Raw genomic sequence first — 24,856 nt, 5'->3', positions numbered from 1 at the left:
TTTCATATTAAACAAGGGAGAGTTTAACTGTTTCCACCTAAGATCTAGCAATTTGTACTGTCAGTTTCCTGTGAATGAGCCTGTTTTCCACAGGAGACTAGAGAGGGGAGCAAAAGCATGGCTGTCAGTGTGGTCTCTCAAAGGATGCTCTGGCTATGTGCCCTGATCAGGCTGTGTCTTGTCAGAACTGAGGTATAGGACGCCTACAGTGAAATGTGTCCTTTTGATTGCCTGGCCAGATGTAGACAGAGCATGTGCTGTCTGACAAGTGGGTGGCCTCTCCTACGGTCTGAAATGCCAGCTAGCTTGCCTGTTGTATAGCTAAAAGGATACCATCAAGTTTTAAGTAAAAAGGTAATTCTAATCACATGTTTACTGCAAGGTACTTTAATGTGCTCTGCCAAGAGTGCAGAAAATAAGCATGGGATGTGCTCCTTTTACACCATCATATACACAGGCACATTTGGGGAGATTTCCTGGCACTCTGCCACAGCTCCCCCTCCCTCCCAACCCCCATCTGCCAGTATCTGCTTGGGGAAAGGGGTTTTAGCTGCACCTTTGCTCCCATTGACTAGGAAACTCTAGAGCTGGGAAATGCAGATGACTCCCAAAGATCAGTGTGTCCACAATCAACAAGCACAGATATCCTCCTGACTTAATCGTTTTTCTGCCCCAATTTATCACAGGAAAAAGTAATTTTCTCTGTTGCCATACTGGTTACTTTTTTATTAAAATTAATTGCACTAAACGGCATGTGATCTGAAGTTACTCCCTGATGTTACTAATTGGCAGTGGTCATACTCTTTAAATAAACACTGGGATACAAAAAAGATAGCTATTATTTATCCACTTTATCCATTTTACCCTTACCCATGGGAAAGGCTTGATTCAGAGAACCTGAAGAGGAATGGACATGGATTAGTCAGGCCTCATTTGGCCTACTCACCATAGCCAGTCTGTGACACAAATTCTGCAGCTCCCCCAATGGGTTTGGTGAATACCCCCATGATTCCTTTACCCACGCCTGAGATGACACCTTTGGCCTTATGTCCTGCTGTAGCCTGGCTCTCAGATGTTTTCTGGAAGTTCTGCATTGGCTGATCAACTATACCAGCAATTGCACCTGAAATAACAAAAGCTTTCAATGAGGACAGAGCTTAAAGTCTCTTGGGTAAAACCTCAGTTAGGAGCAGTTTACTCGTGACTGAAAATGAATCCCTACCCTCATAACATTTTATTTACCAATAAGCTAAGTGCATCGAGGGACATTTACACTAGATGCTTTCATCAAAACAATGCTCAGATTGGGTTCGGGTCACAAGTTAGGATATAGAAACGAGATTACTCTTTGAGTGTTAGCCATGTGTCTTTCTGCAGAAGTAAGAATACATTTTGAGGAGAAAGCACTGTCACAAGAGCCTGCATAGCCCAATAAACTTAACCAGAAGAGGATCAGCTCCATTCTATGTCACCACTTTTGTGTGGGGGTGGGGTGAGGGGTGCTTTTGGAGGTCAGGTGTCTTCCTCCACTCTGTCTTATTTCCTTGAGACAGGGAGTTTGGCAGATTTTGAAGCTTACCGTTTTGGCTAGGCTGGTTGGCCAGTGAGCTCCAGGGTCAGTCTGCCTGTCCCTGCTCTTTGCTACTGCAGCTAAGCCCTGCTATTTTTCAAGAGTGCTGGGGATTTCAACTGAGCGCCTCAGGATTTCACAGAAAGCACTCTTATTCACTCCTGACTTAAGACAGTTAATTTCTAATTCAATACTATCACTATTAATATTTATTTAATAAAAGTAATTGTTGATAGGTTATTTCTGTTCTAGCTAGTCTACCAAGTGCTTATTATGAACTGAGCACTGTACAAAGGCCTTCACCCACATGAGGTCATTCAGTCCTCATAATCCTGAGTAAGGCCAACAGACAAGAGAGGGTAAGGAATTTCCCCAAAGTCATACAACTATTGAGTGGTTGGGCCTTGATTTGAGTCCAAGGATTTTGAGTTATTTGCTCATCCAATTTATCAGATAGGTTCTTGGTCAATGTTGAAAACAAAACAAAACATTATTTCTCACTTTAGTTGAGGTTTGGCTGCACTCTTGACTTCAGAATAGCCATTAAAACACTACTTGCTTCACAAGTTGCTGTTCAGCTTTACCACTGGAGCCACCATTTCTAACTGAACTGGAAGGTAGTTACAAATGAAAGGCATCCCTCCGCCATCCATTCTCCTAAGTCCTCTAACTTCAGGGGTCAGTGATAAGGTCAGGAAAGGTTTCATGGGTCCTGACTTCATGACGAAGCAGAGGGCTCCTTAACTAGGAGAGATAGCTTTATAAGTCCTGACAGCCCCTTGTTTTCAGCTTGCGCCTGGCAAGAGTAATGCAAATGCAGTCCCTTGCTAGAAATTTAGTACATGTCAAATCACATTATTCCGAATGCCAACAATTCAAAAGTCTCTTGGGTAAAAGCAGATTTCTAGGTCTTGGTTAATGGCCTGCTAATTTCAAGATATAATCCATTGAGCAAAATACACTGAAACAAAAGATTAGACTAGTTCCTTCAAGTCAAGTCCAAAGGGACTGCTCTTTGCAGGTTCCTGGCCTTTAGGTTTTAACAGAAACATTTAAGTTTATGAATTGACAGATTAAGAATTTGCCAGAGGTGACAGCCTAGAATAATGCCACCCAAGCCTAAGGAAATGATGGACTGAGGGGAGGTTACAGCTTCCAGTTGGCCCAGGTTGTCTACTCCTGAGAACAGAGCTCTTCTATCACTCTTCTAGCACCCTAAGGTAGCTGGTGCTGCCAGTGTGGTACAGAAGATTCCTTCAGTTAAAGGACTAAGTTGCTCTTCTGCTCTCTCCCTTTAAGACTAGGGGCCACAGTGACATGGGGATGGAGACAGGCTAATGAAGATGCAGGGCTTGGAGTCTGTTTTGGTACTAGTTTGTAAGAGTGTTTCTTGTGGCCCAGGCTGGCTAAGTCACTACAGAGGCAAGGATGGCTCTGAGTTCTCGATCCTTATGCTTCCACCTAAGAGCCAGCGTAAATAATTGGAAATACATCAAATCATTGCCAATGTTTCTGGTGGAAATGCCCTTTCCAAGTGTGGCTTTCATTATAACTATTGAGTTGGAGGTAGGTATTTGCCCTCATTTAATATCTTCTCCCATTTCCCTTTCATGTGCCAGACCTAACCTGTGTGAGGGATGTGTCCTTTATAGCTGGTACTATCCACATAGGGTGCTCAGTTCTGTCCCCTCAGTGAAACTCCTTTTTGATCTCGTAGTTTCTTGTACTCACCAAAGGCTTCAATTGCAGTGGCTTTGATAGAAGCACTATTGGGATAGCTAAAAGAGTGGAAACCCTGGACTCCCTCCATAACAAAGTGTCAGATTCTGCCAGTTAGAGAAGGCCTTGCCAGGGCACTTGCCTTGAGTTGAGCCCCAGATTCTTGAGTGGCAGCAGCCACCCTTCATATAGCTCGCTGGCTGTCAGCAGCCGCCCTTTATGCAGCTCACTGAGATCAGGCACTATGGGCTCCTGTTTGTGCTGATGACATGGAGAACAGAGGCTCTGAAGAGATGAAAAGCTAAAGTTATCCTCTAGTCTGTAAATCTGGACGGAGGGAGGCAGCTTCTCAGGGCTTTAGGAGGCCTCTTCATAGGTATAATCTAGCCAAGTCCCGCAACTGGTAAATTATTTACTGTAATATTCTCAAACTGCTCTAAGGCTTCAGGTAGTGGAAACTGATCTCGAGATTTGTCTGCTGACAGCAAGAGGTCTGTGGAGTGGGTGGCCCCATGGAGAGTGCAGTAATGTGATGAGGTGAGTGTAGGAGGGAGGAGTGTGTGAGAGGGGCACCCATGGTAGACTCCATGCTAGGCTTTAGGGAGCTGTAGGAGGCCTGTCCTGAAGAAACAAAGGACTTCCTTTTCCTCTTCTATGACTTGCTCCAGGAATCACCAAGGACACTTATTACTAATGTGTTTTGATGGTAGCTTATTACACAATACAATTTTACAATTTTATTGTTCATTATAGGGGCATAGTCCCCACCATGCTGCTGGGGTGCCTACAGATGAGACCTATGCAGTGCAGCAGGCATTTCAGTTTGGGGCCAGCTTGTCAGGACAGATGAGCAAACTGGGGAGCAATTAAAATTGAATCTGTTAGTCTGCTAGTCCCAACTAACTGAAAATCCGACTATGGTAACAGATTTGATGTCCAAGGACCTTCTCAAGTGTACTCCTCTTTTGCTACTGATCTACCTATTATAGGCCCGTTTTGTTGGGATTCTGAAGGCACCAGCTCCTCCCAAGCGTACCAAGATAGAGGTGGAACCCAGTATAACTGAGGGGGCCAGCTTTTCCTAGTCGGCTCCAGGGCACAGAAACCTCTGTGGCAGTTTGGTAAACTGAAGTGATTTTGGCATGTGTAAGCAAAGCCAGTGCCAATTCTTCAGGCCCAAGAGTTCCCCAGTGTGAAACTAAAGCTCATGTGAGGGTCCTGGTGGCCTCAGTGACCTGGAGCCACATGGCCTGAAGGAGCTACAGGTGTCTTTGGACTTTAAGTGCTTTGTAACACTCCAGTGTCCCCAACGGGGCAAAAAAAGGGGCACATTTGGGGAAAATGCCTTTTTCCTACTCTGGAGCTCTCAGTTTTTACTCTCTTGTCTTGATTGTTTCTAACTGGGAGCCCTGAGTGCAAGTGACAGGGCAGAAAGTACCAGGCTCTTGCTGCGTAGCGACTTAAACGTAACACCAAGGCTGTTAAGGTGGAGTGTGATGATGCGTGTTGAAGGAAGTGCTGTGTCAACACTAATGCATTTTAAGTAGATTCTCATTAACTGAGTTCTTACAGAAAGAAAAGCCTGAGAGCAGCTGAATTGCAGTCCTCTCTGTGGCTTCAGTTCTCTTAACAACAGATCCAGCTTCATTAAGGCCCCTAGTTCCATGTGGCAATTCTAAACACCTGGGGATCAATTTGAAGAGGTGACACTGAGACTTGCTTGTTTCTCTTTCTTCTGGCAGTTGCTCAAATGCCACTCCAAGTCAGCACACTCTTACAGTCCTTTTGACTGCAGAGCATAACTGATTCCTGTCTACTCAATATGTGCCCTGTGACCCCTGCCTGCTCACTGTTTCTAATAACTGCATTATCAGCTCCAGTTTACAAACAAATGCAGGGTTAAAGAAGTTAAAAATTTGCCTGAGATCACAAAGAAAAGGTAACCTAGTTTGGAGTCCAGGGCCCTTAGGGCCACACCATCCTTTCCAAAGGAGTCCTTTGGGTTGCAGAATCAAGCAAGGAAAGGGCTGGCTTACCCAGCACTCATCACAGGTCACTGCCTTCCCAGTTTCCACACATTATCAAATGACAGCACCCCACCACAGAAACCGTTACTGCTTAAACAATCTCTAGGAACTCAACCTGCACTTGTAACATTTTACCGCTTCCTTCACAGCCTCAGTTGGCTGCACTGCTGTTAAGGAGGTGGAGGAGAAAAGAATAAAGGGAGGAGGAAGCCTGTCAGACTCATCTTTTCTACCCTGGGCTCTGAACCTCCATGGTCACTTTGATCTCCATACACCGCACACTCCCTCAGATGCGTGAACGGTGGGGTGCCAAGCAGTACAGTTTTAAATTCCTTTGCAAGAAAATAAACAAAATATCCTTGAAAATCCTACCCTGCAAATTTCTATCTCTGAAGCTGCCTTTTAGTAGATTTCTCCAAAGCAACTTATTTTCAAACACTTGAAACTTTGAAATACCCACAGCACTCTTCACCTCTAACTGGCTGCTTGACCAACAATTGTTTTGCGATGGGCTGATCTGAAATAAATAAATCAAAGGGGAAGCTGGCTCCTCACACAGTTTGCATGGCATGTGTACACTGCTCCATGGCAAGTGCTGCTCCAACAAAAGCTAGCAGCCATTGTCACGGGGAATAAATGCTTTGGCAAAGTTGCTGGCTGCTCACTTCTAAAAGTGCTCAGGGGTGTCCTGGGCAATTATCCTTTGCTTTGGAGATTGCACACCAGGGCCCATGTTTGGCAGGGAAGGGAGAGCACAGGTGTTGTGCCCGGTGGTCTCCGCAGGCAGCCCTGAGAGCCCTGTTAAGAAGCGCAGCAACTCTGAAGAGTAGGCCCTGCCCCAGTGATGCACTGCAGGCATCACAGCAAGAGTCTGGTCCTCTCAAGGCCCAGTTCTGCCTCCGAAAGGTCATCACCTTTACAACTATTCCCCTGGAGGAGGCAATGTGGCCATTCCTGGCAGAGCCTGCAGAGCTGATGCAGACAGCCACAGTCCCTTACCGAGCAGGCTGATACCCAGCCTGGACAGGCCCTGTCGCAGTCCCTCGCCCAGGCTCTCAGGGAGCTGCCGCCGCCACTCCTCCTGCCGGTTGTAGTGCTCCTCATCCAGGGAAAGCCGGTCCATATTTCGGGCCAGGCTGGTGGCCAAGTTGGTGATGGACGTCAAGGTACCTGAGAGAACAATGGGTTGGTTTCCTTTTCACAGACATGATGGGCTTCAGGTAGTAGACCAGGAGGTTTGTAACATGCCAAGTGGGGAGTGACAGTCTTCCCTTCCCAGCCATTCGAAGCAAGAAATACAACATTTGTGCATGGGAGTGCTGGCACTTTGCAGTGGGGCAGAAATCTCCCTACATACCCTTCCAATCATTTGTCAAGACTTGGAGAAATATGGATCCAGTTTGAAGAGGTTAAAATTTACCTGCTCTGATCTCTGTGTGTATGTGTTTGTTATGGAGGACTGTACCTCGGCGTTGCTTACTGACCACATCCCTAGCCTACCTGCCTTTCTGAGCTCATTTCACAAGTTATGTTCCTTAGTCCTAGACAGATGTCAAGAAATGTTCTCACTTAAGGACTAAAATTATTGCCTTTTTATAAATTCAGTCTACCCCACTCCCTCCTCTGTCCTCTTACCATGCTTAGATTGATTCTGAACTTGTGATCTTTCTCACCAAACACCTGGCTAGACATTAAACTCTTATCATTTGGCATTCTGAGGAAATAACTATTTGCTACAGAAACTTAAATAGTTTTGATAATGAGGATATTGACAGATGGAAAAGACAATAAAGAGACTGAAGCAATGATGCTGTTTGGTTTTCCTGAGAGGCAACTTCAGCCACATGTTCCAACAGCCCTGCCCTCCCCAGCAAGTGCATTATGTATTTCAGTCAGCAAAACCGGAAGACACCAATGGAAAAGAAACGGTAGGTGACATTTCTGAAGCTACTTTAAGCTACTTTTTTTTAACCTGTGGTCTGAAAACACACACACACACACACACACACACACACACACACACACACACACACAGCTCTGATTTTGCTAGAATGGGAGAACAAATGTAGTTGCTGGGAATTAAACTCAGGACCTCTGGAAGAGCAGCCAGTGCTCTTAACCTCTGAGCCATCTCTCCAGCCCCCCCCCCTTTTTTTTTTTTTTTATTCATTATGTATACATTCTTCTGCCTGCATGTACACCTGCACCATATCTCATTATAGATGGTTGTGAGCCACCATGTGGTTGCTGGAAATTGAACTCAGGACCTTTGGAAGAAGAGTCAGTGCTCCTAACCTCTGAGCCATCTCTCCAGCCCCGAGAACAAATGTAAAATCCAGTCAGGATGCTAAATATACCACTGAGGTTCCGTTTAGCAGGTGTTTGCTATCATATTGTAAACTAGAAGCCACAGAGCCTCCAAGATTCTGTGACAGGAGCAAGAAGCCCACCAGGCGCACATCTGTGAGCCTCTAGTCAGCAAGTAGGCCTCCAAGGATCTGGGGCTGGAGGCGGCTCCCTCTCATTGGCCATGGAATTTGTTTTTATTGCTTTGGCTGTTCTCTTGCCAACCCCCAACCCATAGCCCCCTTTCTCTCTATGGATCATGGATTTCAAGCCTAAGTCTTTTTTTGAGGCCTTCTAGAGACTTCCATAACATGCCCACTCATAACAGAGTTAAGGTATTGTCTACAGTAACATGCCTTTTATAGGCAAGAGGCCTTTGCCCTGTTTTCTCTGCCTCCCACTGAGAAGAAAAGGGACTCAGATGGCCCTTGTTAGTTCCCCAGTCACTGCCAACCTGACCAAAGTATCAAGCAAACACTGATGAAATGAAAACATTCTTCTGGTGGGAAGCAGTTTAGCCTCCACAAGATGGCACTGTGGATGTAGGGAGCTGGAGGGAGGCTGGCCTAGAAATCAGCTTTCTCATCACTGTCCTTAAGACAGTTGATACCTGTATGTACATTTTAAAAACATGAGGCAACTGGTGTATGATTCCCGATGCTTAGCAGGAATCATGATGGACACCTTCAATATTGCCGTATTGGTTGCATGGAATAACAGCTGAGCCAGGCTTTGTTTTCCCAATGAGAGGTTTAAGATCCTCAAGTTTCTGAAACATTTCCACACTACATACAGGCAAGCAGTGATTTGTTTAAAACACAAAACAGTCTACATAAGCTGTGCTACAAGCCCAGCATTTCATGGCAAGCTAACACAGCAACAGAAGCTGGAGGCTGGGTAACGACACTGAAACGCTTTAACTCCTGAAAACAAGACAAGGACTGGCAACAACTTCACAGCTACCTTTAGAAATGTGCTTGACGAATGATGTGGTCCCTCTGGAGACTCCACTCACGAAGGCCCCTGGGCCTCGTGTCAGCCCCTCATATGGAAGCCGGAAGAAGTCTGAGATCCCATTTCCAATGCTTCTCACTAAGCTGGCAGGACTGCCGAGGATTTCCAGAGACCCCACCACCCAGCCTGCAACACAAGGAAAGTGGTTATTGAGACCTTGAGTTCAGTGCTTTCAGCATTTGTGAAAAGTGGCCTGTTTTCCCCGAAATTCCCTTTTCACACCAGAATAGAGGGTGTCGTAAGCTGCTTTGGAGCAGAATATGGGAAATAACTCATTCTCCATGAATTCATAAATGGTGAACTTTCATACTTTATAAATCAGAGGTCCCTCTGGCAGCCTTGCAAATGGCTTTAATATGACTTCTGTGCCCAAGCCTCCTGTACTCCTGTAAAGGGAACCATGTGCAGACAGCACCCCCACCCATAGATCAGGCAGGCGTTCTGGGCTGCAGGTGCTCACACACTGAGAAGTTCCTCCCAGCCTGCCAGGGTAGGATCTGCCTGGTGGGGAGCAGCCAGATGCTAAATAGGGTGCTGCAAAAGGGATGCAAACCTTGACAAAGATGGAGGAGTTATGTTTAATCTTCCCCACTCCTATCGAGCTGTGCGCTTCCCTTAGAGTGGAGCTAGAGCCAAACAAATGTCTCCCCTTCAACCCTAGCTTCAGTTGTGTAAACATCACTGACAGGGACATACTGATTAGGTTAGTGAGACGGAAGTGTTCTCCCATCCATGTCCCAGGAGGGTGGCTTTGCGTCTGGTTTCCTATTTAAACTCGGGCTTGCCAGGAGCTGGCCTGCTCACAGCCTTCTGCCTCGTGGGAATGAGGCTGCCATGCAGTCCACAGCAGCTGCCTTTCCCCTTCCTCCTGGGGTGGGGACTGAGGGCTATAAGCCCAGAGGACTCCAGGGGCAGGCAGGGACCAGGGTCAAGGGGAAGAGGAATCTGGAAAAAAAAAATTCCTCTAGGAATTTTTGTTTTGTTTTCATTTTTAAGACAGGGTTTCTTTGTGTAGCCTTGGTTGTCCTGGACGTACTTTGTGGACCAGGCTGGCCTCAAACTCAAAGAGATCTGCCTGCTTCTGCCTCCTAGAGTTCTGGGGTTACAGGCATGTGCTGCCATGCCCAGCTTCCTCCAGGAATCTTTAGGCCGTAACCCAGTACTGTGGCCTTTTTCTTGGGAAGACTGTGAGGAGAGGACCTATGTGGGAGCTGTTACCCCCTTCAACAGCAAGTCCATGACAGAGCCTCAGGTATGTCACCAGTCCAAGCAGAATGCCAGGTCACCATCAAAGCAGAGAGGGCAGGACTTTAATAAATTTTGATTCCTCTCCCTTTCTAGAACATAAGGATTGACAACATGGGTTTCAGTCAATGTGGGAAGTAACATCTCGATGAAGACTGAACAATGAGGAGCCACGTGGGGGTCAAGGCATTGCTCATGGAATCCTCCAAGCAGCAAGGCATCTTCACCTTGCAAATGTATCCTGACCCCTGAGCTGCTGGTCACAGCTGTATAGATACAGGAGGCAGGTACAAGCCCACCTGCTGTTGGGTGTCTGCTGGGCCTCCACTGGCAGGAAGCAGAGGACACGGAGCCTGAGATAATGGTAGGAAGTCACTCACACTTTCTGGCTGATGAGACAAGGGAGTAGGGTTTCCAACCTTTACTTGACCCCTGCCCTCCTCTCCCCTAAACCCAGCAGGGTCTTATGGAAGAAGTTAGTACTGAAAGGCACTCTGTGGAGGTAAAACAAAAACAGCAGATTCTCCTTGGACAATCTCCCAGAATGATCGATCATAAGGGTCCATCTGAGGGCTGGTTTAGAAACATTTGTTTCCCTTAGCATATGTGAAAGAGCACCAGCTATGATGCTTTAGGTTTGAGAATTTGGGAACACAGGGGGGAAGGACCAGCCTTGTCTCTTAGCTCCCATCCAGCTACTGGGAGCCCTTTCTTGTTCTTCCTAGCAATGTGAAGAGTGATACTGACATTTCCTCTTGGGTGATCAGTGAAGCCTGAAACCACCAGAGGGCTGTCTGTGGACTGAGATGCAACTTGGTGGCATCTAAGCTGGACAGAAAAGTCAGAAACTAGGCAAGGATACTCTTTATTACTTTCTCCAGAAGCAAAAAAGAGGCCCCTCAGCATCCACCAGGCATGGGTTCCAGGGCCCCTGCAAGCACTAAAATCTAAAGATGCCACACGCTCATAAACAAATGTGTGGCATCGAACTTCTGCTGCCCTCCAGTATACTCAAACCACTTCCGGATTATATGTAATCCTGAATATAATGCAAAATCCTGAATATAATGCAAATGTTTTTATGCTTTTAATTTTAAAATGTTTACTCCATTTACTTGTGGGTGTGGTTGTGCAAGTGAGTATGCAAAGGCCACAATGCACTTGTGGAGGACACAGGACAACTTGCAAATCGGTTCTCTCCTCCACCTTTACCCACCTGGCTAGCAGGCCATCTTGCTGGCCTCTTTATTCTGTAAATTTAAGAGATTAACATCAAGAACACACTTGATTCTTTTCTTTGAGTATTTTCAGGCTACAACTGGTTGAATTTGCAGATGTGAACCTAAGGATGCAGAGGTCCATCTGCATACTTTTGGCTTAGTTTTTGGAAATTTTGTTGGTAACCTGAGTCTATTTGGCCTAGTGTGAGACTGAGAGCTGGAGGGAGGTTACTCATTTCTAGTTAGCAGTTATTTATTTTTAAGGCCTCTTCAAATGACTCCACAGACTTCCCTAGAAATGAGGTCAGGGTGTTTTTAACCATCCCATCCAGGAACCTTGAGTCCAATGGGTGAATCGGCCACAAGTGACATAGATACAACCTGCTCCCTCCCAGCCAGCCCTCACCCTCTCTCTTACAAGAATGCTAATCCATTCTCTGTAGGCCTTTCTATTTCTCATTCCTTCAACTGTTTTCTTTCAGATAATATTCACAATGACCATAGAGTTTTAGTGACAATGTTTCAAAAATTATTCTCACTAAAAAAAAAAAAAAAACAACCCAGCTTTGGTATTAGAATTTCTTTCCTGATATATACTGAGATTGAGATAACCATGGGAATTTTAATTGAATTACAAAAAGCCAAAGAGGATGTTTATTTACATGAGATCCCTTAGTAAACCAAGGCGGGCAGCTCAGCACAAAGCTACAGAGGCCACGGCTACTTGGGCACAGGTGGAGTCTGTCTTCCTAGCTTAGTGTCAGCTGTGACTGCAGGAAGTGCTCCTCCTTCCTTGCCCTTTGACTAGAGAACACTGCTTTATGCCAAGCAACCAAAAGGGTAAGTGTCTGGGGTAGTTTACAGACATACACATCTATTCAGTTTGAAATAATATGGATTATTTTAAAAATGACTCCTTAGCAAGGGGGAAATATTTTCTTCACTATTGTACAGACTATCCAAACAACAGATCAATAAGGCTCTCAGCTGGAAGCTGTCATTTTCCTCCATAGCGGAGTCAGGGTCTCCCTGTTTTATGTGATCATAGGCCTCTTACCAATGCTAACAGTCATTTGCTGCCACTCTCTGAACAGTCTACAGTAATTCACTCGCCGAGCGCAAGGTTATCACTGGCAGGAAGTCAGTCTTCAGGTTCTTTACCGGAAAAGACTTAAAGCCCAGTGTAGATGCTGCTTTTGACGTGAATGTTAGCAACTTTGAGACCAGGCTATCAAGCTGAACCAAGAGTGACCCTAGGTCAGGAACACATGTTCTGGAGACCATGACTGTGAAGTAGTTTGAGACCATGGGAGCCAAACTCTTATCTTTAGCACACAGTGCCCTCCATGGATGATTCTGTACTCACATCAAACACCCTTTGCAAGCTCTTCCGGCCAGATGGGAAACAAGCTTTACTCTTCCCCTTGGCCCTAGTATAAACCATGCCATAGCCTGTAGCAGGCCACCTGGCTGCCAACAAGAAGAGAGTGGGAGGAGAAGCAAGGGCCAGTCTTCCTCTCTGGATGAGTTGGTAGAGTATCCAGCCTTCTCTGTGCATTGTCTAGACAGGTAGCACCTGCTGGGGATGCCCAGGGCTCTTTTTACATCACAAATCCTCTGAACCTCTCACCTACGTTAACAGTAATGAAGAAAACTGACCGACCACTTGGCGCTGGACCGTTTTGTAGGCCAGGAGCTGAAGGCTCAGAGTGACTTCCCTGGCTGCACTAGTATGTTGAGACAGTCTTGTGCCTGCAAGGTACTAAAAACATGTTTGCTAAATTTAACTCATTTCTATGTTATGTGACAGCTAAAATATTATAGCTCCTATTAACTACCAAGCAAAATGCCAGGTTTGACATACGTCCAGCTGATCTTCTCGGGATTTTAAAGTCCTCTTTACAGCTGAAGACCCACACCCAGGGAGGGGTGAGAGTTCCCCAAGCTCACATTGCCAGTCCAGACCTGCATCCAGTTCTGTTCGATGTGGAGCCTGCATGCACCACCCTTTCCCTCCACTCCCTTGTGTTGTGAGGCAGACAGCTCCCCCACCAGTGTGCCATTTCCGCCCAGGTGCTGTCCCGCCACAGACCCTTCACTTGCAACCTCACCTGCTCTGAAAAGAGCCCCAGCAGCATAGTGCATGGCCAGTGCATGCACCAGTTGCCTTGCCGTAGTGAACACTGGTCCTCTTTCAAAGACAGAGAAGGAGAGAGGAGTGTGGTCAGAAGCTATATACAGCTTGAGGGACGCATGGATGCTGACGAGCAGGCTCACTGGCTGGATGATGAGCTTCCGTAACTTCACCGGGTGCACCAAGGCCCTGGCATGCTGTCTCACTTGCATGGGCAGCACCTGGTCCTCTGCAGGGAGCTGTGCATGGGGAGCAGCCAGCCTGCTGTGAGGAAGGTAGGTGTCAAACAAAGTTTTGAGGTAGTACACGAAGGTGTCCTCCACATACAGCCGCGCTGGTTTCAGTTCAAAAGTGAACTCACTGGCATCAAAGAGGAAGTCCTTCCCCTCAGATACAGTAAGGGAAAGTTTGATGAAGCAGTTCTCCTTGTATTCTTCTAAGTCTTTGCTGGAGGCCAAAAGACTGTGCACTCTGGAGTACTGGGCTGACTCTGTTTTCTCTCCTTGGCAGACCAAGACAGCAAAGTGGAAATTGGACTTGCTATATAGCTGGTTGTCCAGCTGTAGGTCTCCGCAATACACTTCCACACTGAAAAGCTGGAGGAAGGTGGAGGGAGGCTCTTCCTCTGGGAGGACACCAGGCACAGGAGACACGTGGAGAAAAACATTGTCCAAAGTGAGCCTCAGCAGCTCAGATGATGCCTTGTGCTGGGTGAGGTCGTCAGACACTGCCAGGCTCAGCTGCGTGATGAACATTCTGAAAGTGGCCACCTTCCCCAGAGCTCTGGAGAAGGGCAAAGCTTGTTAGGGTCTCTGCTTTCTTTCTGGTTTCCCTTTGGAGGACAGGGTCCTACCGCATACTCCCAATGGGAGAGATTCTCATAAGAAACAAATACGAACTCAACTTTCAGTACATGTCTGGACAGAGCCAGCCACAGGACGATTTTTGCAAAATGTTCCTGTTGGGACTATTATAAGCTCTTGTCATATTTCTGTATGTGTTTTCTCTTACCAACACCGGATTCCTTTTTTTTTTTTAACTACAAATTCCTCATTTTTATGCACTAATTTTCTGATATGATGATCATGGTACTCCTTATATTAAAAAAGATAAGCTGAGCAGAAGAAAGAGAACTCAGCATGTACCGCCTATTTCTACTGCACCCAAGTGTGTTCTGCTCTTCCTGCTCCAACTTCTCCAGTCAAAGAGTCCCTGGCCAGGTCCATGCCCTCTCTGGGGCATTTCAGCTCCTCCCCACTCACTTGCTCTTTAGAGTGCCATGTGTCCCATGCTACTTCCCTCTGTAATACTGTTAGTACAGGACGATGCAGTTATTCTACTTCTGAGTGAACCAAACCCTATTATAAAGTCACTTCCTCTCCACCTACTTTCCATTTCTCTGATCCTCTTTAGTTAAAAACAAAACAAAAAACCATTTCCACATAAATGTCTCTGATTCTTTCCTTTCTCTCTGCAGCTTGCTGCAACCTGGCTTATGCTCCCCTGTCTAACAAAACTGCCCCTTATCAAGGTCACTAGTGCTAGACCAAAAGCTGACTTCCAGCTCTGCGCCATCTGCTACTGTTAGAGGTCAGGACACATGTCCTTTCCTTGTATTATCTCAGATCTCCCACCTGGCTGGTGTCTCATCCTAAACTACCCTCGTGACTACCCCACCACACCACACCCAGATTACTTACATTTAGCAGATGGTTTTCTTCTGCAAAAGTATGCCCAGAATCTGAATCTGATCTCTCTCTCTTTAACCACTCTCACAGATACCAGGGCCTCTAGTGTGAATACACATAGTAACAGAGTTTCCTGATTGCTTCCACACTCATTTCTCTAGAAATCACATCAACACAATAGCCAACATCCTAAACACTGAAGTCTCAAATAACCTCCCTGCCTAAGATGCTCACGAGTCCCTCACTTCACTCAGCTATACCCAAACTCTCACAGTGCTCATGAGGCACGAAAGCACACACCTCTGCCTTTTCAGCCCTGCTGTCTTCTGTGCCAGGCACTCTGCTTTCAGGCCTTGGCACTGGCTGTGTCCTGGGTCTGGGAAGAACTTCCTCTTAACTGCCCTGCCTTGCTACTTTCAAGTCCTCATGTAATTGCAAGTCTCTTGAAAAGGTTTCCCTCAAACTATCTTCTTCACAACTCTATTCTTCCTGTTCCAAGGCCTTGCCAACTCACACCTCTAACTGGCTGTTTTTAATCCCTCTAGAGTGCTGATCTTCTGTACTCATGGAGTTTCTTTGCTCCAGCTTCTCCCATTCTGTGCCTGCGATAATAGAATCCTCTGTTTCCCTATTGCTAGAGCAGACCTAACATCCAGTAATCATTCAACATGACCCAGGAAAGTGTAAGCAAAACAAGTGTGAGCAGACACTATGTTATTATTTTACTCCACCAATAATTTTCTGTTCATGTCCTTTACCGCCACTTTTTTTTTTTTTCTTTTTTGGTTTTGTTTTGGAAGAGGGATATCTTTACATTATTTCTACTATATGATTATTTTAAGTTAAGAATATTAATTATTTATATGGTTTCTATTTTATTTTTTATTTATTTTGGGAGGTGAATGCTCATGCCCTGGTTCATGTGTGCAGGTTAGAGGACAACTTGTAGGAACTGGTTATCTGTATCATGTGAGCTGGGGGAATGGAACTCAGATCATCAGACTTGGTGGCATAAACTTCTTCCTGGGAGCCATCTTACCATTCCCTCTACATCTTACTTTTGAGACAGGTCTCTCGTTGGACCTGTCACTTGCCATTTGGGCTAGACTGGCTAGACAGCAAGCCCTTGGGATCTGCCTGTTTCCAGTCATCCACACTGTATTTACAGACCCATGGGTGCTGTATTTGGCTCTCATGGGGATGCTGAGTTCAGGTCCTCATTCTTTACAGCTAGCACTTTACCTGCTGAGCCACCTCCCCAGCCTCCTTTGGAATCTGAGGATAGGATTTGTATCAAAAGCTTTCAGAGCTGTGTTTATATTTACTATCAGTCTAAAAGAAAATCCTAGTTATTTACAAAGTTGTGTATTGAGAGATACTAACTTGCATTTTACACTAGTAATAATGGCACATTATTCAGAGGAATGTGTCTTAGCTTGGAAAGCAGTTGGCTGAACTTATCATAGAATTGGGAGACTCAACAAAGATGTTACATTATTATCATTCTCTATATATGCTGGAGGCATATTTTTAACAACTAGATCTTTACTTATGGATTATATGATAATCAACCAAAACTTTAGTATGTGTGTGGAGACAACAAGAATGATAAATAGTAGGTTTATAATTTTATAATGTGACAAGAATGGTAAATAATAGGTTTACAACATTATAAATGAAAGCTCACTGTACTGCTGCTAGAAAAACAAACCCACCTGCTGTTGTTGGTTAAAATGGGCCCTGCTTTTCCTTCTGGGGCCAGAGTGATAAAGACTGTGCCACACTGATGGGTGATGTCCACGTACACATAGCCAAAGCCGGTGAGGAACACAACCTGCCAAAAGAGTGTTTCAAATCTGATTAGAAGGAAATAAGCACATTGTTGAAATGGCTGACTTCAAGTGTCTCAAGTTTTGACTCCAAACTGCAAACACTTTCCAACCACGTGTACAGGCTATTTGGTTGACTTGAAAAAAAATCAAATCCAGATTTTTCAATATCCAGGCTGTAAGGTTCACAGAAAAAATAAAATGATGGATGATGGGGCGTGAGTGTCTTCATTCTCTACTTTTTGGAATTGGCACTAGCCCCATGTGGGCTGGAGGCCAGCCATAGGGCCAGCTTTGTATGTGCATATGAACTGCTGTGGGAAAAAACTTACAACTCAGGAATTTAAATGCAATGTGCAAAACCTTTTCAGGCACTGTGTGTTGACTTACTATTACAGGACAACCCCACAGGCTGAACACAAAAAATAAACAATCTCCAAATCCGACAACAAAAACCCCAATGTCCCTCACAGAACCAAAGACTTCACGTATGTTAAATTTGCTTAGTTGGAAAATTAAGTTTCCAACCATGAGAAAGTGGAGTAAAAGCTAATGAATAAAGAGCCTCTACTATCTCAGGAGCCAGGTGCCAGGCCAGCAGAACAGATGTCCTTTCAACATTAAATACCAATGTTGGCTAAATGAACGTGAAAACAGAGCAGAGCTATGTGAAAAACAACTCCAGGAACATCATATTCACAGCTAAGGAGTGAAGAGGGAAGAGGCAAGAACCTCCTTATGCTTGAGTGCTAAGTCTCATGATCTGCAATATCACCTAGATCTGGACCCTTTATTCTGGTTAAGACAGTAAATAACAGAACAAAGACTGTTTGCCTGACAAGCAGTGAATGTGTTGTAATGGTGATCTCACAAAGGCACCAGAGACTGTTTACACAGTCATGGGAAAGAAGTCATGGACTCACACTTAGAGGCAATGTCAAGGTCCCTGGGTCTCTTTCTTTACAATGTCTCCTTTAGAAACCCTGATATCATAAGCTTCCAGGGCACATAGATGTCACCCTGCCTTTTCCCACTGTGTCCAGCTGTGCTGAGGGCCTCTGCCCTCAAAGACTTGGCCCTCACCTGCGTTCACCTTGCCTCTTGGCCTCATTGTGCCTAGAACACCCCAACCCCCAAATACCTTTTTCAAAATCTGTTTAAAGGATGCCTTATTCTATGGGGTTATTATTTTCCTATTTCCCTCCTCAGTTCTACATTCTAAAAGCAGTTAAACATATTTCTACTTGATCACAAAATTTACCATTTGTTACCTATTTACAGATCAGACTCAATCACTGGATTCTAAACTTCTTGAGAACAGGAAAAAGCCAATTTGCTGTGCTTGTATTCTATACAGACAAGTCTCCCTGTTTGTTTTCCAAAAATATTTCATAAAGAACTGTTTCTTGAATTTTCTCTAACTGTTCCACCATAAGAATTAAGATGATTATCATAAAAATTAAAATGTCTCATTTTACAAATGTAAAACTAAATGAATTATTAGAGAAATATTCCCAGTTATAAAAGCCACTGCATAGCTGGCCGGAGGCTCAGCAGGTACAGGTGCTTGCTCTCAAGGCCAATGAACTAAATTTGGGCTGGGCTCCACAGGAGAGAATCTATCACTACAAGCTGCCTTCTCCCATTGGACCTGGCTCCCATGTGTACATACACACATTAAAGAAATAAATATCATTTAGAAGAAAATTGAAGGAGTCCTTTGTATAAGTTTTTTTTCCTATTTAAAGTCACCCTTTGTGTGACAGTTTTCTACTAGACTGACAGGTCTAGGATTACTAACTTGGAGTGACCATTTAAAGCTCTCAGTATCAGTCTTGCCTGTGATCCAGGTTTTTAGCAGAGAGTTCTAAAACCATAGCTATCATGCCTGTTGGAAGAAATGAAATGACCAGAACAGGGAACTATTTAGTGTTCAGCTTATTCTCAGAGTAATCTCTGGGTATTATGAAATGAAGATGTTTAAATAGTCTAAAGGAATAAAGACAAGGCTGGTTGACAGTCTGTGTTAAGTGCCTAAGGGACTTGTGATAGTAAGAAAATTAACCTAAACTTTCAAGGTACTTCTGACCAAAACGTCTGGACTTTGAATTTTGCCCAACAGATATGGCTAGAGGTCTGCCTCCCAGGTGATTGTAAATTTTTCTCAAATCGACAATTAAAACTAACCATTACAGCTGTCAAACACACACACACAAGCAAAATTTCAAAATACTTTTCTTCCTTCGGGGAAAATCTATTAAAACTTATCTTGTGCAGAAAATTGTTATAGCTACAATGACTTGAAGATGTAGAACTAGGAATTTCATTTTTCAGCTGATTTAAGCTATGACTCATTTTCATTAAAAAAAAAATCTATATATTGTGAAGGATAGCTTTAAACCTTGTCACTTATCTAGCCATGTGTGAAGTGCTTATTTAAAAATTTTCTTTAAGTTTCTTAGGCGCTTTTATAGAACCCAGGAGACCCCCAAACTTGTTAACTTAACCCTGATCTGCCCCTGGCTGATAGTGCAGATTTATATGACCAGGCTCCCCCACCCCTCTCTCTGAGACAGGTTCTCACACATAGCCTATGTTGGCCTCAGGCATGGCATACAGAAGCTGGAATGTCTGACCCCTCCCCCTTCCATCTCCCAAGTGCTGGGATTCTAGCATGCACCAGCATACCCAGCTGTACTGAGAAGTTCTTTATAAAGCATCTTAATAAAAGGTTAAGTCAGCCTGTAATCCCAGCCCTCAGGGAGGCAGAGGCAGGTGGATCTCTGTGAGTTTGAGGCCAGCCTGGTCTACAGAGCAAGTCGAGGACAGACAGCCAAGGCTACACAGAAGGCTACTGTCTTCAAAAAACAAAACCAAAAAACAAAAGTCAAGTTACGGTTTTAACACAGGGAGGAGTAGCTGGTTAGATTACATTTGAAATATTGTAATTCCATCTGCCATATTTTAAAAAGGGAACATAAAACACTGGTGTATTCAGACAAGGATAACTGGTGATGTGTCTGGGGAAGGAAACACTTAAGAGAAGATGTTTTAGGCTGGCATCAAAAACTTGCATCATAATTGTAGGAAAGGGAAGTAAATTCTGTGTGATTTACTGGACCAGTGATTCTAAACATTCCTAATACTGCAGTCCTGTATACAGTTCCTCATGTTGTGGTGACCTCCAACCATTACATTATTTTTGTTGTTACTTCATAGCTAATTTTGCTACTGTTACAAACTGTTAAGTAAAGATCTGTGTTTTCTGATGGTCTTAGGAAACCCCTGTAAAGAGGTTATTTGTCCCCAAAGGGGTCACAGCCCACTGGTTGAAGAACTCTGTCCTTGAGGGTAAAAAAGGATAAAGAGGACAGCTTCTAGCTGTCTGAGTAAGAACAATGTTTCTTACCATCTCACTGCAAAAGCTACAGCTATGACACAGAGATGTCACAGAAGGGGAAAAGGGGAAGATGAGAAAGCTTGTCTGACTTAAGCTTTGATGAACTTGCAGGTGATAACTTCTGTAGCCAAGGCATCTCACCAGAGGCTGGTCAGGGACCCCGACTTGGTGTAGGAAAAACAAAAGTGAGGGATTTATAAGCCAGTTGTTAGCTGGCTGATTCTACTCTGTAAGCCTGCAGCCTCTCATCAGCAAATAAACTCAGAAGCTACTGGCCTGACCAACTGAGGACCTTTGGTGATCAAAGGAGCTACCTTTGATTTACTGTACTCAACTGCATTTATTTATTTCCTCAAGTCCTTGAGTTAAGACTTGTGTCTTATTTGGGGACATGGTAGTAGTGTCATGCTCTTGTAATTCCACTGCTGTTGAGGCAGACAAAAGAGCATCCTTGGTGCTCCCACGATGGCTAGACTAGTGAGCCTCAGGTTCAGCAAGAGACCCTCTCAATTTTTTCACTTTCCCATGCTCAGATATTACTATGCATAGGAGGTAGGAAATGGCTTTGTAGGTAAAGTATCTGTAAATTAAACATGAGGATTTGCGTTTCAATCCCAAGAATGCATGTGAGGCTGGATGTGGCAGTGTGTATCGACAGTCTCAGTGTTCCTATATCAAGATGGAAGGTGGAGGGAGACAGGAGAATCTCTGAAGGGTTTCTACCTCAAACAAAGTAGAACATAAGGACTTTCAGCTCCACACCTGTGCTGTACACACATGTATCCATACTCATTCATGCACATATGCGTACACATACACAAACAACAACCAAAAGAAATTACTTTGCATAAACAACCTAGTGAATCTCACAATCCAAAGATGACAGCACAATCTGTGCAAGATCACACATGGTCTTATTTAGTTCTAAATGCTGCAGAATCCTCTGTCTTCTCCTTTTCTTTCACCTGGCACCACAGCCATCTTGGCATTTAGTGGCCTAAAGGGTTTATGCTCCAATCTGAGCTCTGAATCTTCAAACATGTTCTTTTTGATAGAAAATTCTCCAAAGCTGGGCATGGTGGCGCACGCCTGTAATCCCAGCACTTGGGGAAGCAGAGGCAGGTGGATCTTTGTGAGTCGGAGGCCAGCTTTGTCTAAAAAGTGAGTCCAGGACAGCCAGGGCTACAAAGAGAAACCCTGTGTTGAAAAACAAAAACAAAACTGTTACCTGCTTCTGGATTGCCTAGCAACCTATGATGTCGTTATGTGTCGCTGGCCAGGTGGCCACACCTGGAAAGCGTGGTTACCTTGCTCCTTAAAGGGACTGACTTGCCACGTTGGCCCTCCCTCCTTTCTCTGTCGGGGCGCCCCTCTCTTTCCTCCCACCATGTCCTGCTCTCCCGTCCCTCTCTTCATCTCCATCTAATAAACCTCTTTCATATAAAAATCTGTTGTGTGCCTGATTGTCATTATTTAATATGTCCCAACAACAAAAAAACAAAAAACAACAAATGACAAACAAAGCAAACAAACAAAAAAACTTCCACCCTCTTGCCTAATTCATGCCTTAGAGGCACTGACAGCAGGTTCTCACCCAGAGGCCACTTCCTGCCCGAGCTTTCTTTGAGGACACTCATTTCCTTTCTTCACAGCCTATGAGAGTTTGCACTAATATGGCTGCTTGTTCTTACAAATGGCAGCTCTTTCACTTGTAAACTTGACAGCATGGGCTGTTATATCTTTGCTCAGTAGCACCAAGCTTAGTGACTGGTACATTATCATAAACCCAGTATTTGTTGGCTAGATGAAGACCAAAAGGAAGGTTCTGACTAACAGAAACGGAAATCCCATATGCTACGACAGGGTTCCAAAATAATGACTAGAATTATCCACACAAACTTATTCCTTATGCTTTCACTGTTTACTGAGATTCTCTGGGCTCAAAGAATCCTTGTTTATTGGGTTTTAAAATTAATTGAACATACTGTCTCATATACGCTGTTTCAAAATTACAAAACACAAGACGGTTCCATGTACAAAACAGCCTGGAGATGTAACCTAGGGCTGACAAAAAAGCCTGGTACTATAACAGAAATTTTTGAGTGATTTCATTCTGCTTATGACCTAGGGCTGAGGAGTGCTCCTGGAGGATGAGCCAGTGCTTACCAGTGGCTGCTTTCCCCTCAGGGATTCTCTCCCCAGTGGCTTATATGCCTGGGCATTAGTGAAAGAGTATGTGACAAGTCTGAAAGACTTCTTCTTTCAGAGGAGGAAGTGCACCACACAGTCTGCAGGACATATGGCACACAGCTCCTAAAAGATGGATGGGAACATGAGCCTCTGCTGGGCCCTCCCTCTGTGGGTGAAAAGATTTGGGAAGAGCATCTCTTCTGAGCTTGGAAGTGTCCCCAATCACAGGGCTGAGGAGATCTAAAGTGAACGGGAACTCCCAGGAGACAGTCTGGCAGGCAGCATGCCTATTGTAAAGAACTCCCCAGTCATACATAAGTAAGGTTTCAAAATCTCCATGCTGATGAGTGGGTCCAGGACACTTAGAACTTACGGAATTTATTTTGTAAAGTACTGAGACTGCAGGCATCTTAGGCTTCACAGATGCAGCAGGTTTTCAGTTCAAATGAGGGCTGCTGATGTTAAAGCTGGGGAGACTGGGCCACTACAAATCAGGTGACCACAGTGAAAGAGCTTTCCAGGCTGCTCAAACATTCTTTTTTTCTGTTCCTGACCCTTCATCTGTTTTCACAGCTACTACTTTCTCAGACCTCTCCTGCTTCTCTCTCGTAGCAGATTATTAATTATCTACTTCATAAACTCTAGTAAGAATCCAGTCACTGAATTTTCCAGCCTCCTCTTCTATGGATCCAGCCACTCCAGCCCCCATCCTGCCCCTTCCCCTTGCTGGAGAAGTAGAGGTGGCCCTCTGCTGAGTGGAGCTGCTCTGAGGCTGTGCTTCAGCTTGTCTCTCTGGGCACTGTGCCATTTACCATCTTCTCACTTGCTCCTCTCCTGTATCCTGTTTCTTCTATGCTGACTTCAATTTTATGGCTACACCCCTGGACAGAGCAATTCTCACCTGCCACTGTCCTCAGGGCTTCTGCTTACTCCCCTCTTGTAACTTCTCATTGTCTTCCTTTGTCAGCAGTCTCATTCTGTGGGTTTCTTGTCACCATTTGGCTCTTTACTCCTTGTCTCTTTTGGTGTTCTGTGCTTGCAGGTCACACATGAGAGTCTCATGGCCTCCTATACACAATCTTTTGCTAATTATTGCTTCTTATTTAATTTATTCATTTGGTCATTAACTTATTCAGCTGACCTTTATTAAGATCTTGGTGTGTTGATACTCTTCTATAGCTGAGGATGGGATATGTGTCTAACCACCAGGAATGTGATAGGAAATCATTTACATACAAATTAGGTGGGTATCAATAAGTTAATGGATAAAGAAAACATTATATGGGGCTAGAGAAATGGTAAGAGCATTGGCTGCTCTTCCAAAGCTCCTAAGTTCAATTCCCTGCAACCACATGGTGGCTCACAACCACCTATAATCTGATGCCTTCTTCTGGCCTGCACACACACACATGCAGGCAAAATATGGTACAAATAATAAATAAATAAACCTTAGAAAAAACCAACCCCCCCCCACATTACATATAACTACATCTCTCTCTCTCTCTTGTTGTATTTAGTTATTAATATTTACTATTGGTTTATCTTCTAGTAACGCTGCTGTTAATCCTCAGCAGCTGTAAAAACAAATCACCACACAGAGACTGGGTTTTTAATTAACCTAGAACACAATGCTGGGCAATATTTACTCCCTCCTAAATCTCCAAGCCCTCAGTTTCCTAACATTTAGATTTCCCACATTATACTTGCTTTTTGTGAAATCTTAGGTCTGGTTCATGCTCCACGTCCTCCAAGATCTCGGTTCTGCTCCCCTCGTGCTCTGCTCTCCTCACGCTCCTCCTCCTTCTCCTCCCACCCTTTCCTATTCTCTAGCTCCTCCCCTCTTTCCTGTCCTCTGGCTCCTCCCATTGCACAACATTGTATCTAGTTGCTTTATTTGTGTCCTGTTTACACAAGAGTTCAGACAGGATGCTTATAGTTAGTATCACAATGCAATATCCAGATTGAAACCAGAGAGTTGGGGGTGGGGAAATCAGCATTTGAATTAACAAGGGTAAGGCATATACATTTTAAAAGAACATTATACCAACACTCTCTCTCTCTGTCTGTCTATCTATCTACAGACAGACAGATATCCCCATATAGACTATTATTCATAAATAATTATTGAAATAAATTATGTCACTTGCAAAGAATGGATGGAACTGGAGATCATATTAAATTAAATAAACTACACTGAGGAAGACAAGTGCTGTATGTTGTTTTTCACATACAATCTAAGTATACGGTATACATGCATAAAAATGTAAAAAAAAAGGACAAAAATTCTACTAAGAACATCTAAATGCAATTTGGTATTAGACAAACTGGTGAGTACAGTGGTTTCTCAAAGTTCTTTGTAACAAAAACGACACTGCAATGATTTGTGTTTATACTATATAACTATTTTATATTTTTCATTCAAGTTGAATAAATATCACACAGGGGATTCTGGCTGCTTAATGTTTGGAAAAGAG

General features: G+C 44.3%; 1 protein-coding gene across 1 annotated transcript in view; it reads right to left on the bottom strand.

Moving 5' to 3' along the window:
- Positions 1-24,856, bottom strand: part of Vps13b (vacuolar protein sorting 13 homolog B) — a 563,330-nt gene that overhangs the window by 6,734 nt on the left and 531,740 nt on the right. The window contains exons 50-54 of the mRNA XM_055622389.1: positions 16,679-16,797; positions 13,253-14,058; positions 8,626-8,802; positions 6,316-6,486; positions 947-1,123 (exon numbers count right to left, since the gene is read on the bottom strand). Coding sequence (XP_055478364.1) covers positions 947-1,123; positions 6,316-6,486; positions 8,626-8,802; positions 13,253-14,058; positions 16,679-16,797 — 1,450 coding nt within the window. The remainder of the gene's footprint in view (positions 1-946; positions 1,124-6,315; positions 6,487-8,625; positions 8,803-13,252; positions 14,059-16,678; positions 16,798-24,856) is intronic.

Source organism: Psammomys obesus, unplaced genomic scaffold, assembly GCF_907164565.1.
Source record: "Psammomys obesus unplaced genomic scaffold, mPsaObe1.curated_primary_1811, whole genome shotgun sequence".
In the NCBI taxonomy this organism is placed as follows: Eukaryota; Metazoa; Chordata; class Mammalia; order Rodentia; family Muridae; genus Psammomys; species Psammomys obesus.
Note: the sequence above shows the minus strand (reverse complement) of the source record. Positions and strands in the feature narration are given on the sequence as shown.